This window comes from Cervus canadensis, chromosome 23 (genome assembly GCF_019320065.1).
Source record: "Cervus canadensis isolate Bull #8, Minnesota chromosome 23, ASM1932006v1, whole genome shotgun sequence".
Taxonomy (NCBI): Eukaryota; Metazoa; Chordata; class Mammalia; order Artiodactyla; family Cervidae; genus Cervus; species Cervus canadensis.
This window is the reverse complement of record NC_057408.1, coordinates 57,722,932-57,738,023: the sequence shown is the minus strand read 5'-3', so window position 1 is coordinate 57,738,023 and position 15,092 is coordinate 57,722,932. Positions and strand designations below refer to the sequence as shown.

Here is a 15,092-nt window from a genome sequence, read left to right as displayed (position 1 = left end):
TCGCCCTCCGCACGCCGCGCGCGGCACGCCGGGACTCGGGATTCCGGGCCAAGCGACCCGCGCTCTCCGGAAGTGGCGTCATAGCGCGCGCGTGGCGTCGCGCCGCTTCCGCAAACAGAGTCGCGGATGGCTGGAAGGTAAGTGTGAGGTCGCAGCGCTGGGCTCCGTCTTCTTTGTGTGTAGCCGTGGCTGCTGGGGTGGAATGGGCATTCCAACCACTGGCTGTGCCGCTTCGGCGGGTGCTGACGCTCCTCTGCTCGGAGCCAGCCCGGGTTCTAGAGGTCCGAGAGCCGCTTCAGGCCCGGCCGTCTGTCAGAGCGGCCGGCCGCCTGCTTTGCGTGGTGGACCGGAACCTCAGCCGGGCCGCGCCGGGGCGGCTCAGTGCGTCCTCGGGCCCGAGGACACCACCGCCCCACCGGTGGGTCCGGCGTGGAGCTCACCTGCTTGAGTTCCAGCCCTCGGCCGGGTGATTCCTGAGAAACCTCGGGTGTGACTGCTTCGCAGATCACCAAGATGCAGGTTTGGTCGTTTATGCGCCTTCTTGTACCTGTCGGCCCAGTCCTTCCCTGAGGGTTCCGAGAGGCAACCCTCTTGTGTCGGGACCTAACTCATTACTCAGCTTGGACTCTCACGCTCAGTCTTATCCATCTGTGGGGTCGTTTGGAAATCTGTCATTTATTCTGACCGAATTGTCTGTGGGACGTTTCATTGGTGGAAATGTCTCAGATAAATATAAATTAACTTTTATTCTCAATGGTGAATTTAGATATTACATTAGCTAGGGAAAAGTTACATCGTTTTATTTGAAATTAAAGCCAATTTTATTTCCTTATTAGGAAAATAATTACTCGATAATCATTTTAAACAGTTATTTAGAAAACTGCATTTCTGGGTAAGTTTTTTCCTCTTTGATTCAATTCTTATTTTGACAGTTACTGATATTTTGTTACTTTGGATAGTGAAAGTTAATAGCCTTTGAAACCCTTCCTGATTTAGAGTGTCTTGTTTTTACCCATTCCATTAAACAAATTTATTTCTTATTCTGTTTCTTTATATGGAACACTTCGTAACTTTCAGGTTCTGAATTTGCGGAATCTCACTAATTTTCCGACTTTTTCTTTTCTGGTTTGACTAATTCAGCCTAACATGTTAAGTGTTGTGTCAATTGTAAACTTCTTGAAGACTGGCCTTCCCTGGTGGCTCAGTGGTAAAGAATTCGCTTGCCAATGCAGGAGACATGAGTTCCATCCCTGATCTGGGAATATCTGTCATACCATAAAGTGGCTAAGCCCCTGTGCCACAACTATTGAGCCTGTACTCTGGAGCCAGGGAACCAAAACTGATGAGCCCATGTGCCTCAGCTACTGAAGCCTGGGCACCCAGAAGCCCATGCTCCACAACAAGAGAAGCCACTGCAATGAGAAGCCGGTCAACCACAACTAGAGAGTAGCCCCTACTCCCTGCAAAAAAAAAAAAAAAAAAAGCCAGGGGTCCTGGGGGAAACAACTTCTTGAGGACTAATTCACACAGTGCCTTATTGAGCTTCTCTGTAGTACTTCACTGAACTTGTTGAGTGGCTTAATAAATTCTTGTCCAGTAAATAGCTCATTTATTTTTTCCCCTCCTGTTTCATACACAAGCGTGAGAACGTTTGAAAGAGACTAAACAGAGGCCTTACAAATAGCTGAAAAAAGAAGAGAAGCGAAAAGCAAAGGAGAAAGGGAAAGATGTACCTAACTGAATACAGTGTCCCAAACAATAGTAAGGAGAGATAAGAAAACCTTCGGAAGTGAACAAAGAAATAGAGGAAGACAATAGAATGGGAAAGACTAGAGATCTCTTCAAGAAAATTAGAGATTCCAAGGGAACACTTCATGGAAAGATGGGCACAGTAAAGGACAGAAACGGTAAGGACGTAGCAGAGGCACCTAATTAAAAAGAAGTGGCAAGAATACACAGAACTGTATAAAAAAGATGTTAATGACTCAGATAACCACAGTGATGTGGTTACTAACCTAAAGCCAGACATCCTGGAGCATGAAGTCAGATAGGCCTTAGGGAAGCATTACTAGGGACAAAGCTAGTGGAGGTGATGGAATTCCAGCTGAGCTCTTTAAAAGATGATGCTGTTAAAGTGTTGCCCTCAATATGCCAGCAAATTTGGAAAACTCAGCAGTGGCCACAGGACTGAAAAAGGTCAGTTTTCATTCCAGTCCCAAAGAATGGCAATGTGAAAGAATGTTCAAACTACTGCTCAGTTGCTACTCACATGCTAGCAAAGTAGTACTCAAAGTCCTTCAGGCTAGGCTTCAACAGTTTGTGAACCGAGAACTTCCAGATGTACAAGCTGAATTGAAAAGGCAAAGGAGCCAGAGATCAAATTGCCAACATCCATTGGATCATAGAAAAAAGCAAGAGAATTCTGGAAAAATACCTACTTCTGCTTTATTGACTAGGTTAAAGCCTTTGACTGTGTGGATCGAAACAAACTGGAAAATTCTTAAAGAGATGGGAATACCAGGCTACCTTACCTGCCTTTCAAGAAACCTGTATGCAGGTCAAGAGGCAACAGTTAAAACTGGACATGAACAATGGACTGGGTCAAAATTGGAACATGAGTACGTCAAGGCTGTATATTGTCACCCTAATTTAACTGCTATGCAGTGTACCTCAAGCAAAATGCCAGACTAGGTGACTCACAAGCTGGAATCAAGATTGCCAGGAGAAATATCAACAACCTCAGATATGCAGATGATACCCTGATAATGGCAGAAAGCAAAGAGAAGCTAAAAAGCCTCTTGATGAAGGTGAAAGAGGGGAATGAAAAAGCTGGCTTAAAACTAAACATTAAAAAAACCAAGATCATGACATCTGGTCCCATCACTTCATGGCAAGTGGGGAAAAAATGGAAACAGTGACAGACTTTATTTTCTTAGGCTCCAAAATCATTGCAGATGGTGACTGCAGCCATGAAATTAAAAGACACACCAGAAAGATAAAGACCAATACAGTATACTAACACATATATATGGAATTTAGAAAGATGGTAACGATAACCCTATATGCAAAACAGAAAAAGAGACACAGATGTACAGAACAGAATTTTGGACTCTGTGGGAGAAAGCGAGAGTGGGATGTTTTGAGAGAACAGCATCGAAACATGTATATTATCTAGGGTGAAACAGATCACCAGCCCAGGCTGGATGCATGAGACAAGTGCTCGGGCCTGGTGCACTGGGAAGACCCAGAGGAATCGGTGGAGAGGGAGGTGGGAGGGGGGATTGGGATGGGGAATACATGTAAATCCATGGCTGATTCATGTCAATGTTTGACAAAAACCACTACAATATTGTAATTAGCCTCCAACTAATAAAAATAAATGGAAATAAAAAATAAAAGACACTTGCTCCTTGGAAGAAAAGCTATAACAAACCTAGACAGCATATTAAAAAGCAGACACATCACTCTGCTGACAAAGGTTCGTCTGGTCAAAGCTATGATTTTTCCAGTAGTCGTGTATAGATGTGAAAGTTGGACCATAAAGAAGGCTGAGTGGCGAAGAATTGATGCTTTTGAACTGTGGTGCTGCAGAAGACTCTGGAGAGTTCCTTGGACAGCAAGGAAATCAAACCAGTCATTTCTAAAGGAAATCAACCCTGAATATTCATTGAAAGGACTGATGCTGAAGCTCCGATACTTTGACCACCTAATGTGAAGAGCCCACTCATTGGAAAAGACCCTGATGCTGGGAAAGATGCAGGAGGAGAAGGAGATGACAGAGAATGAGATGGTTGGATGGCATCATCTACTCAATGAACATGAGTTTGAACTCTGGAAGATGGTGAAGGACAGGGAAGCCTGTCCATGGGGTTGCAGAGTTGGACACGACTTAGCGACTGAACAGCAAAAATGGTCTTTAGGTAGCAGGCTGGGTCTTGAAACTTCTTTCTACTCTCTTCACTTTCTGCCTGATTCTAACATCCATTGCAAACTAAGGATTTTACTAGTCCCAGACTTTTCCTGCTCTTGGTTTTCAGTGTCCCTAGGCCAAAAGAAATACCTAACAGTTTCCCTAAGTGGTTTAGTCCAAACAATTTAAGTGTGTCCTAACAACTTTATTTTAAAAAATAATACACAGATTGAAAGAAATAGGGTTTAGTTCTTAGTTACCACAAATGCATAGTAGTGGAATGTGTACATCTGTTGAGTACTGGACTTCTCAAGCCTTGAGATTAGATTTGACACCAACTGCATTTCTTGTTTTACATTGATTTTCTGTGGTACCACCAAAGTCTTAGCTTCACAAGGTTCTGTTGTCATTTAAAGAAAAATATAGTACAAGCTACTCAGTTAAAACTGTGCTCTACTTGATGGTGTATCTGTGATATCTTCCAGGTGTCAGGTATCACTAGGTTTATCTTCCAGGTGTCAGGTATCACTAGGTTTTCATTAAACTTTAAAATACCCTGCTGTGCCCATATGAATTTGTTATCGTGTCCACCACACATTTTGGGACCCAAGGCTGTAGAGTAAGGGTCAGGATAGAAATGGAACTGACTTCATTTACTGTGATGACTTACGTCAGCTTTAATGTCAGTGGTGACTTTTATGGATTAGATTGTGGAAGTGTTGGGGATTATAATTAGTACTTCATTAGCATTTTTAGAAATTCATATGCAATATATATCAGTATTGCTTTCAGTATTCTCTAATGAGTTTTTTAAAATTCTTAGTTGATCACTGAAATTAAATGGCCAACTTCTGATTTAAATTGCTTTTAAAGTCTCAACATTATGTTTACAAGTAATATCAAATTTTTACCATTCCAGTGTCAGTTCATGAAGTTTGACCATCATTTAAGTAATCAAAAATGGAAAATTCTGCAAAAGCAGAAGAACATGAAAAAATCTTTCATAAAGACGTACAAACATCATTAGATTCAGAAACAGAGTCATTCATTATTGATGAAAATACAACCTCTCCTGGGACTGATCTTTCTGCAAAGGCTTCTACTTGTGGGCAAGTAAACACACCAAAAAAGAGAAAAATGGAGTTTGAGGATGATCTTGTAAAGGAAAGTTCTAGTTGTGGGGAAGACACTCCACCCAAGAAAAGAAAACTTGATGTTGAAATTGCCCCAGAGGAAAAAGGTTCTGGTGATGATGAAGGCATTTCAAGGAGAAGAAGAATAGAAACTGATGGTTTTCCAAAAGATGAACCTACTGGAGATGGCACTCAGAAAAGGAGAAAAATAGAACTTGAAGATGTTCCTGAAAAGCAAAAGGTATTTTGAATGCATTTTTTAAGATTCATAATAGAATATGTCAGATTGAAATGTGGAGCAGTTATGAAATACCTTTTTTTAAAAACATTAATAAGGGTTCTGTTTTTTAAATTTTTATTTAAAAAATAAAATTTTTTATTTTTAATTTAAAATAAAAAATTTTTAATTTTTATTTTATATTGGGGTATTGTTGATTTGCAATATTGTGTTTCAGGTGTACAGCAGCGTGATTCAGTTATACATATATCTATTCTTTTCCCGTATAGGTTATTGCAGAATGTTGAGTAGAGTCCCCTGTGTAGCAGGGAACTTGCAAGGTCCTTGTTGATTGACTATTTTATATACAGTAGTGTGTATATGTTAATCCCAGAGTCCTAATTTACCACTTCCCCCGCCTTTCCCCTACCTTTCCCCTTTGGTAACCATAAGTTTGTTTTCAAAGTCTATGAGTTTGTGTCTGTGTTGTAAATGAGTTCAGTTGTATCATTTTTTTTAGATTCCACCTTTAAGTGATATCATATGTTTGTCTTTCTCTGACTGATTTCTCTTAGTATAATAATCTCTAGCTCCATCCACATTACTGTAGATGGCATTATTCAGTCTTTTTGTGGCTGCATAATATTCCATTGTGTACATCTTCTTGACCCATTCTTGTGTCAGTAGACATTTAGGTTGCTTCCCCATCTTTACTATTGTAAAGAGTGCTGCAGTGAACATTGGGGATCATGTATCTTTTCGAATTCTGGTTTTCTTCTGATACATGCCCAGGAGTGGGATTGCTGGATCATATAGGAGCTCTATTTTTAGTTTTTTAAGGAACCTCCATACTGTTCTCCACAGTGGTTGTACCAGTTCACACTCCCACCAACAATGTACAGGGTTCCCTTTTCGCCACACCCTCTCCAGCATTTATATTTGTAGACTTTTTGATAATGGCCATTTTGACCTGTGTGAGGTGATACCTCATTGTACTTTTGATTTTCATTTCTCTTTTATTTAGATAAAACTTCTGCTAATGAGATAATTTTCTTATTTTGGAAATCTTGACTAAACACTAGAAAGAGAGTTTTTATAGTTTGCTTTTTTCTTGGTGTTTTCAAAAAGACCAGTGTAAGTTTCAGATGATTTACCTTTTTCCTTTTTAACTAGGTGTTTATCTCTTTTTTGTGTCTGAAGTATTTGAGATTATCACTTAAAATGATAAATTTCTAGATGATACCCAGTTTTACATTTCTTTCTTAATGTAATTCCTTAAACTGTGTTTTTTCCGCTTCTTATTAGGGTAGTTACGTAAAGCCTGGTATTTAACAAGAGTATTATAAAGCAAGGGATAGCAAATCATTTTCATCCGGGAATACTATTTTGTGATGGGACCTGAGATGGAGTCTGCACTACACAATGAATGAGTAAAATTCTGTTATCACTCCTCAGGAAGAAAGTGGCAGATAAGCCAGGTGTTTGTCATTGGTGGATTGCAAACCTTTGTAATAGAAACTTACAAACATAGTTTTCAAACTTTTACTAGCAGTGGAAACCTTTTTTCAAAGGAAAATCTTCAACCTTTTACCTATTTTACATACCAGATGAAACACTTTGGTTGAACAGCAAGTGGGGGAATCTGAGGCCCTTTACTTATCTGGCATTTTTGCAGAATGCTTAAGGTCTTAGAGAGTACAAGTTGAAATTTGAGTTAGGTTAATAGCAGATAATAGAAATCACTGACACCAAACATAGACTGTTGCGTTCCCATCTCTCTGTGAATATTAGTTCATGTAATGCCCACAATAATTTTATAATAATATAGTAAGTATATTATTTCCATTCTATTTTCTTGTAGGAACTTCATTCACTACTGACATTTACTGAACTGAATAAATCAGAACTCTGGAAATATACTGGTTTTATTAACACATTAACACCAAAATTCTATAGATGAAAATTTCTTAAGAGATGTTTTTTAAAATAGGGAGCAGGGGAAAATCTTTCATGTGATTATAATTAGTGGAATTTCTGTGATTCTACTCCAGCTTAATGAAATATACCAATCTCAGTAGTATTTTATCCATATATAGGTCAGATGCTCTTTTAGATTTATTTGTTTCATGTTCAGCTTCTTAATTTTGTGCCATTCTTATATTTTCAGAACTTGGAAGAAGGACACAGCTCAGCAGTGGCTGCTCACTACAATGAACTCCAGGAAGTTGGTTTGGAGAAGCGTAGCCAAAGTAGAATTTTTTACCTAAGAAATTTTAATAATTGGATGAAAAGTGTCCTGATTGGTGTGTTTGTTTTTTGATTTACAGTTTTGAATTTTTAATTTCAGCTTATGTTTCATTTTTTTCTCCCTAAGTGATTAATCATACACAAAGTGACAAAGTCTTTAGTTACTGTTCATTTAATCATCAAACCTTGGCTTTATAAAACTGGAGCCAAAACTGAAATTAGGCCTTTGAGATAAATTGTTTTCATATTTACTAATGGTTGACTATATAAGATATTAATTTTGAGTTATTTAGGTTTTCAGAAGGCAGTGTGCTTTTATATTTAGAATTAAGGTTACCTAGTGCTATTAAATAATCTGTTTTACTGTAGTAGTTTTGGAGCAATCCTATATTATTGAATGAAACATTTGGGTTCCATTAAGTTAAGAAGATGGGCAGTGGCATGATATTTTATCTCTGGGCCTTTAATGAGTTGGTAAAGGTCATCATTTGTATTGATTGTCCATTGAACTTGTTCTTTTCTTCTGGGGAGAAATAAAGTTTATTTTGAGGATTGATGAAGACATTCAGCTTTTTGGACATCATTTTTGTCTATGAAAACTCATTTTTGAATTTAAAATGGAAGTCAGTAGAGGAAATTTAATTCTGAAAATATTTATTGCTTTCTGTATCAAATATATTAGTGAGCCACTTACCTGAGATTAGAGGATTTATAAAAGCCAGTAAATGTTGAAGTTTTTCCCAAAAAGCTTTTTCAGTTTTGGTTTCTGTTTTGTTTTTTTAAAAGCCAGCCTCAGAAAAAGTGAGAATGCTTTCATAGTTAAACTGAAAAGAGTAAAGTGCCGTTTATGACTACTTTCTACTCGTTTTGACAATATTTTAGTAATTTTAAAAAATAAATTCTCCATCCTGAAAAGTGTTAGGAATGGGAACTAGACTCATTTCAGATACATTTTAATATTCTTCTTTCTCACTTTTGTTTTTAATGTTCGTGTTTTATTACAGAAATAAGGCTTATTTGACTGTGTTACTTGTCATCTAGGGTAAATGAATAAACTCTTTAAAAAAAGATTTTTTTTAGGGTTACTATTATGGCATTTTAAAATCTGTACTCATTAAGTAATCTTTGGACCCTATTCCTAATTTCTCAATTTTTTTCTTCCTTTCTTCATCATCCTTAGTAATGTAGATGACTTATTGAGTATTTTTCCTTAGGTGTCACTTACTCATTATTTATTCATTGAATAAATATTTTAACATTCAGTCGTATTTTTCACATCATTAGTTGTATTATTTTTATAAACAGGGAAATAGGTAGTTTTTATTATAAAAACACTATGTCAGGCAAAAATGTATCTCTCAGCATATTCCTGATGGTGGTTTCTTCTTCAGCTATTCCAGCAGCTTTCTCAATGGGCGCTTTGCTGTCTGTACCTGTCTTTCTGGTCTTGCTGTAATCGATGTGCTCTATGCCAGATTCCTTTGCTGTCTTTTTTTTTTGGTCTTCTCAGCACCCATTTTTTGCCATTCATTTTCTCTTCCTTGCTGTTTATAGCTAGTGATAGTTGAGTGTGATGCTTGAATGTGATAAAGGTAACTTAAATAATGTTTCATGAAGATTTCCCCTCATTAATCTTATTTTGTGGAAATAAAGAGGTTTTATCATTCTTGCTGTTTTCTACTCTTTGCATATTACATATTATGCTTTTTTTTTAAGATTCAGAGCAGATAGGTAAATATTGAACACTTGTACATCTGTTGAAATCACTTAAAAATCCCATGGACGGTGAAAGCAGAAGTATTTATATAGAATATTCTAGCAGGCAAAATATTACATAGGAAGTAAAAAGCATTAAGCTCAGAATGTTAAAGATAGAGTAGATCTAGGATTCAGTATTTTATCCAGTGTTAGAATTGCTGAGTATTTCATTGTCTTAAGAATATTAATATGCCTTTAACCGATATTTGAACCATTTGGCTATTGATGTAGGGGACCTACTAATATCATCCATTGATTATTAATGTGATTTGGTAGATTGAGATAAAAGATTCCATTTTTACTTCAGAGTTTTAAGAATTCTGATGACAGTAAAGAGGTTTATATAGTTTTTTGACTAGTTCTTGTGTTTCTTTTGGAGGTAAGCTTGGCATCTTTTATCAAAGTCACGCTCTCATGATTCCATAATTATTTTCATCTTATTAAGTGTATAAGAAGCCAAACACTTAGCTTTGGAAAGAGAACTACAACAAATTATGAATTAATTTTTCTCTTACCGGGAACAAGTGTTGGGTATTCTTGTATTAATTAGAATTTAAAATGTTTGCTATCGACCTGCCAAGATCATGCAGCTTTTCTATACTGTTAAACTTCTGTTTAATCAAATGAGAGAGACAAAATGTTTGCTATATAATGTTGAATCAAATTCTGAAAATAACCTTCAAAAACCTGTCTTAGTTTCTAACATAACAGAGACATATTCTTTCTTCTTTAATGCTGAAGAAGAGTCAAGTTAATTCTTAGTCAAATTTGAAATATTTCCCAAAGGTTATGAATTAATTACGTAAATGAATGTGTTTATATTACACATCATGCAGAAGTTAGTAGATTATTAAGGGTAACAGTTTATGCTTTAGTGAAAATGGAGAAGAGCATTAATTATAACTTATTTCTCTCTTTTAGGGGAATTTTTAGAAAAGGTGAGACAGAAAAAGAAACGTGACATCACTGTTTTGGACCTAGGATGTGGTAAAGGTGGAGATTTGCTCAAGTGGAAAAAAGGAAGAATTGACAAGCTAGTTTGTACTGGTAAGAGAGATAATGACATGGGAAAGAATGCTTTGTGGTCATCCAGGTAAATGGAAATGAGAAAGATCTATTATGGGCATAACACTGAAATACCGTGCCACGAGATGTCTGGGGGCTGCACATGAGACAGGTGTTTTTTAAACGAGGAATGCGAATTCACTGATGGTGTTAAGACCACAGATGATTGAAGTCATGTTGGACTCCATGTTTGAAGCACAAACTTGGAAAGGCTTCACTGGTCACAGATAGGACAGTTTCTTAAATTAAAAAAACAGTAATTATAGTGGATTGAAACACATGAAATAAAAGGGAAAAATCTCATTGTTCAGACTTGGAGGGAGCAAGGAAACTTACTCAGTTATTCTGAAATGTATAAACAAAGGCAGAGGGTATTTATCTTTTCTAACCCTATATGAACCATGCATAACCAAATGGTTGAAAAGACCAATTCCTGTTTATTGAAAAATCATGATGAATAAATTTTTCCACCCTTGATGAAATAATGGCTCTAAGCTGCAGTCATTAATAGCTGAAGCTATTAGGAGAAAAGATGAAAGGAACTTAACTGGATTAATCAAGCATCTGAACCTCCCAGTCAGTCTTAACCCGGATGAGGGGCAGGCAGACGACATGTTCCTTCCCGTCTGGAGTCATGGACACGCATGGCACTGCCTGTGGAGTCATGTTGCCTAAATCGGCACTTCTCACAGTTTCTGGTTTATGACCTCAGTACACTCTTAAAAATGATTAAGGACCTCAGAAAGCTTTTGTGCATGTAGTTAAAGCTATTGATTATGGAAATTAAAACCAACAATTTTAAAAATAGCTTTAATTTATTACAAATAAAATTTAGTGAGAAAACTAGCATTTTAAAAATATTTTTGCAATTTCTTTTAAAGTCTGTAATAATAAAAGACAGCTGAATTTGCACCCCTGTTTCTGCATCAGTATGTTGTGATGTGTTATTTGATGAGCAGTGAAATGGAATTATTTGATGGGAAGCTCCATTAAATCTATCTTGCACTTTGCCCTGTGAGGTTTTGTTCACTAAAATTATGCAAATCTTCTAAAAGTTGGCATCAAGAAATCACATTGGTTTAATATCACCATCAATCAGAAAAGTTTTTAATATTGGGACAATACCCAGCCCATCGTGATAGAAGCAGTCTTTTCAGAGCTGTAGTTTTCAGTTGAAAGCTCAGGTTTATCATTGGTAAGAAATACCATCTGTGGTTTTCACTTTTTTCATTTTGAAGAAAAGGTCTGCCAGATTACCAGGTCTGAATAACCAGTTTGTCTCTCTGTGGTTCTTCAAGTGAAAACAATTTTTGTATGAAACAATTGGCCAGTACAGCTCGCAAACAGTCACACCAGTCCTGTTCAGATAGACTTCGTTATGTAGCAGAAATGTTTTGAAGATTTTATAAGATTAATTTTTACTGCTTTATCACGAACATTCCTAAATGAAATTGGCTTCCCCCTTTCCCCTTTTTTTCTTTCTGAGCTGGTTTATAGCAGTGAAAAATATATCAAGAATTACCAGTATCATTGGTGCTCCTACCTTATATTCATGACACGGTATCAACTGTTATTTCTTTGTGTTAGTCACTCAGTCATGTCCGACTCTGCAACTCCATGGATTGCACCCCACCAGACCCCTCTTTCCATGGAATTCTCCAGACAAGAATATGGGAGTGGGTAACTATTCTCTTCTCCAGGGGATCTTCCTGACCCAGGGTTTGAATCTGGGTCTCCTGCACTGTAGCCAGATTCTTTACCACTGAACCACCAGACTAGTACTTAGACTGCAAGGAGATCAAACCAGTGAATTCTAAAGGAAGTCAACCCTGAATATTCATTGGAAGGACTGATGCTGAAGCTGAAGCTCCAACATTTTGGCCACCTGATGCAAAGAGCTGACTCATTGGAAAAGACTCTGATGCTGGGAAAGATTGAGGGCAAGAGGGGAAGGGGGCGACAGAGGATGAGATGGTTGGATAGCATCACTGACTCAGTGGATATGAATTTGAGCAAACTCCAGGAGATGGTGAAGGACAGGGAAGCCTGGTGTGTTGCAGTCCATGGGGTCGCAAACAGACAGGACTGAGCGACTGAACAGCAGCATCCACTGGTGCTTCTGTACCTGCAGTGCAAGTCTCAACACGGAAAAAAAGAAATAGCATTGAATTAGGAAAATATAAAGAGCTGAGTGTACAGAGTTAGGTTTTATAATTCAAATTGGAATCTAAACTTTCTGCTTTAAACTTTGAATAAGCATTTAAAAATCGTGATAGAACTTCTCTGTTGTCAGTACTTATTGAGAAAGTGTTTAATTCATTCTGAAAAATAGTGGTCATTTGCATTGGTACAGAAGACTTTCTTCTCCCTTGTTTTGAAGGAAATAGAACCTTTTTGCTTTTCTAAGGCTAGATTTCTTGCCAGAGTTTAACAGTTGAGATGAAATCTAAATTGTGCCAGTTTTGTGTTTCTTATGTAACTCTGTGGACCTCTGCTGACGTCACTGATGCCCCTTCCCCTTCCAGATATCGCTGATGTTTCTGTCAGACAGTGTCAGCAGCGGTATGAGGACATGAAAAATCGTTGTCGTGATAATGAGTATATTTTCAGTGCAGAATTTATAACTGCTGATTGTTCAAAGGTATGTGTTTTTTTAGAAGTATGTCTTTTTATATTTTTAGTTTTAATAAGTGATTTGTTTTAAAAATCAGCTCATTTTTTAAAAATGTGCTTTGAAACATTAAAATTCTTAGGACATGCATTTTTTATTTCAGCTAGAAATTCCATTAATGATACATTTCCTTAAATGACCCACCGAAAATTCTTCTGGTAATTTTTAGCTTTTAATACTTTTACTTTGGAAATAGTTTGTTGCTTTTCTGTTTGGACACTGTTTTCTCATATTTTGAAATAGATCTGCGCTTAGGTTTTGTTTACCCTGTAATTTGTTTGGCCAGCTTCTCAGCATGTCACAGTCTGGTGACACCTATTTCTGGATCTCTTTGACAGCTGAAGTTCAAGACTACAGAGGCACTTGAAATGCTGAAAATCTCCCCCTTGAACTTTATCTCTCTTTTCTGACTTGTTAGCTCTTTAAATTATTATAGATACCTTTAACTACACATTTTGTTGGCAGTTGTGAAGGTGGAAAGAGGTAATAGTATACTGCTAGAAAGTTAGAAACCTTTAAAAAACATTTTGCATTTTTCAGAATTTCCCAGGGAGTTCTCTGGCAGTCCGGTGATTAGGATTTGGCACTTTCACTGCTGTAGCCCAGGTTCAATCCCTGATTGGGGAATTAAGAGCCTGTTAGCTGCATGGCAAAACCTAAAAAATAAAAAAATGTCTCAAAGGCTGGCTTTGTGTTTTCATAAACCCAAGTATATAGGTCAACATCATTTTACTTTAGTTTTCCAGTAAAGCCAATTAAAGAATCAATTCCTTTAAATGTCATGTTTGTTTGATGTATTTTTAGTATGATTCCAGAATCTCTAGTTTTTGAAATTACTCTGAAAGTGGGAATCAAATTCTCTTGAACCAGAAAGAACATTTTTATTATGATCCTTAAGATACATAATGATAGAGGACAGGTTGGTTGGAGGGCATGTCAACTTTTATTTTAGGGATCCTAATATTAGAAATTCACTAATTATGTTGCAGCCAACTTCAAAATCTTGACCCATTATAATTTGTCTCAGGAACTCCTGACTGATAAGTTTCGTGACCGAGAAATGTGCTTTGACATCTGCAGTTGTCAGTTTGTCTGTCATTACTCATTTGAGTCCTATGAGCAGGCTGACGTCATGCTCAGAAATGCGTGTGAAAGACTGAGCCCTGGAGGCTATTTTATTGGTACCACTCCCAATAGCTTTGAATTGATGTAAGTACTTTCATATATTGTGGTTTATAAAATATTAAAAATTAAGCTTATTTTAGAGCAGCAGATGTTTATCAGAAATAGAGTTCATAGAAGGGCTGAGCACTTTGATGATGTATTTATGTAGTTAATTCGGTTTTAAGTTAAAAACTCAAACTTACAGATGAACCTTTAAAACATTTTTGTGTATTAGTTGGGGAGTGATGTTGCATTGAGCCAAAAAGCCAGAGGTGGTATTGCTAGATAAACTCCAGATCAGATGAGACTTAACCAGCTGTCATGATAATGAAGCCTACTTCTAGCATAATTTTGTTAGTGATATTGTTAATGATATTTTAGCATATTGCTTCTTAAAAGTAGCTCAGACCCACTTCACAGCTACAAATTGCATCATGTGTGTTCCTCCCCATATTTAATCTGATCAAAATAAATTTGACCTAATAATAGACTTGATTTTTTTGGGGTGGGGGGATAACTTACAGAAGACGCCTTGAAGCTTCAGAAACAGAATCATTTGGAAATGAAATATATACTGTGAAATTTCAGAAGAAAGGAGATTATCCTTTATTTGGCTGCAAATATGACTTCAACTTGGAAGGTGTTGTGGATGTCCCTGAATTCTTGGTCTATTTTCCATTGCTAAATGAGTAAGAATGTCATTCATCTGTTACTGTTCTCATTTGGGGGCTTCCCAGGTGGGTCTAGTGGTAAAGAACTCACCTGCCAATGCAGTAGATGTTAAAGTTGAGGGTTTGATCTCTGGGTCAGGAAGATTCCCCTGGAAGAGAGCATGGTAAGCTACTCCAGTGTTCTTGCCTGGAGAATCCCATGGACAGAGGAGCCTGGCAGACTACAGTCCATGGGGTCACAAAGAGTCAGACACGA

At 37.2% G+C, this 15,092-nt stretch overlaps 1 protein-coding gene across 3 annotated transcripts in view; it reads left to right on the top strand.

The window, feature by feature from the left end:
- The window catches only part of RNMT (RNA guanine-7 methyltransferase), a 30,191-nt gene that overhangs the window by 6,059 nt on the left and 9,040 nt on the right, over positions 1–15,092 (top strand). Inside the window, exons 1-7 of one of the 3 annotated variants that reach the window (XM_043443874.1) lie at positions 9–137; positions 4,830–5,284; positions 7,428–7,563; positions 10,187–10,312; positions 12,856–12,971; positions 14,029–14,210; positions 14,690–14,854. In XM_043443874.1, coding sequence (XP_043299809.1) covers positions 4,871–5,284; positions 7,428–7,563; positions 10,187–10,312; positions 12,856–12,971; positions 14,029–14,210; positions 14,690–14,854 — 1,139 coding nt within the window. In that variant the 5' untranslated portion in view covers positions 9–137; positions 4,830–4,870. Of the gene's footprint in view, positions 1–8; positions 138–836; positions 893–4,829; positions 5,285–7,427; positions 7,564–10,186; positions 10,313–12,855; positions 12,972–14,028; positions 14,211–14,689; positions 14,855–15,092 lie in introns of those variants that run through there. The other 2 variants (XM_043443876.1, XM_043443875.1) reach the window with 2 other exon arrangements.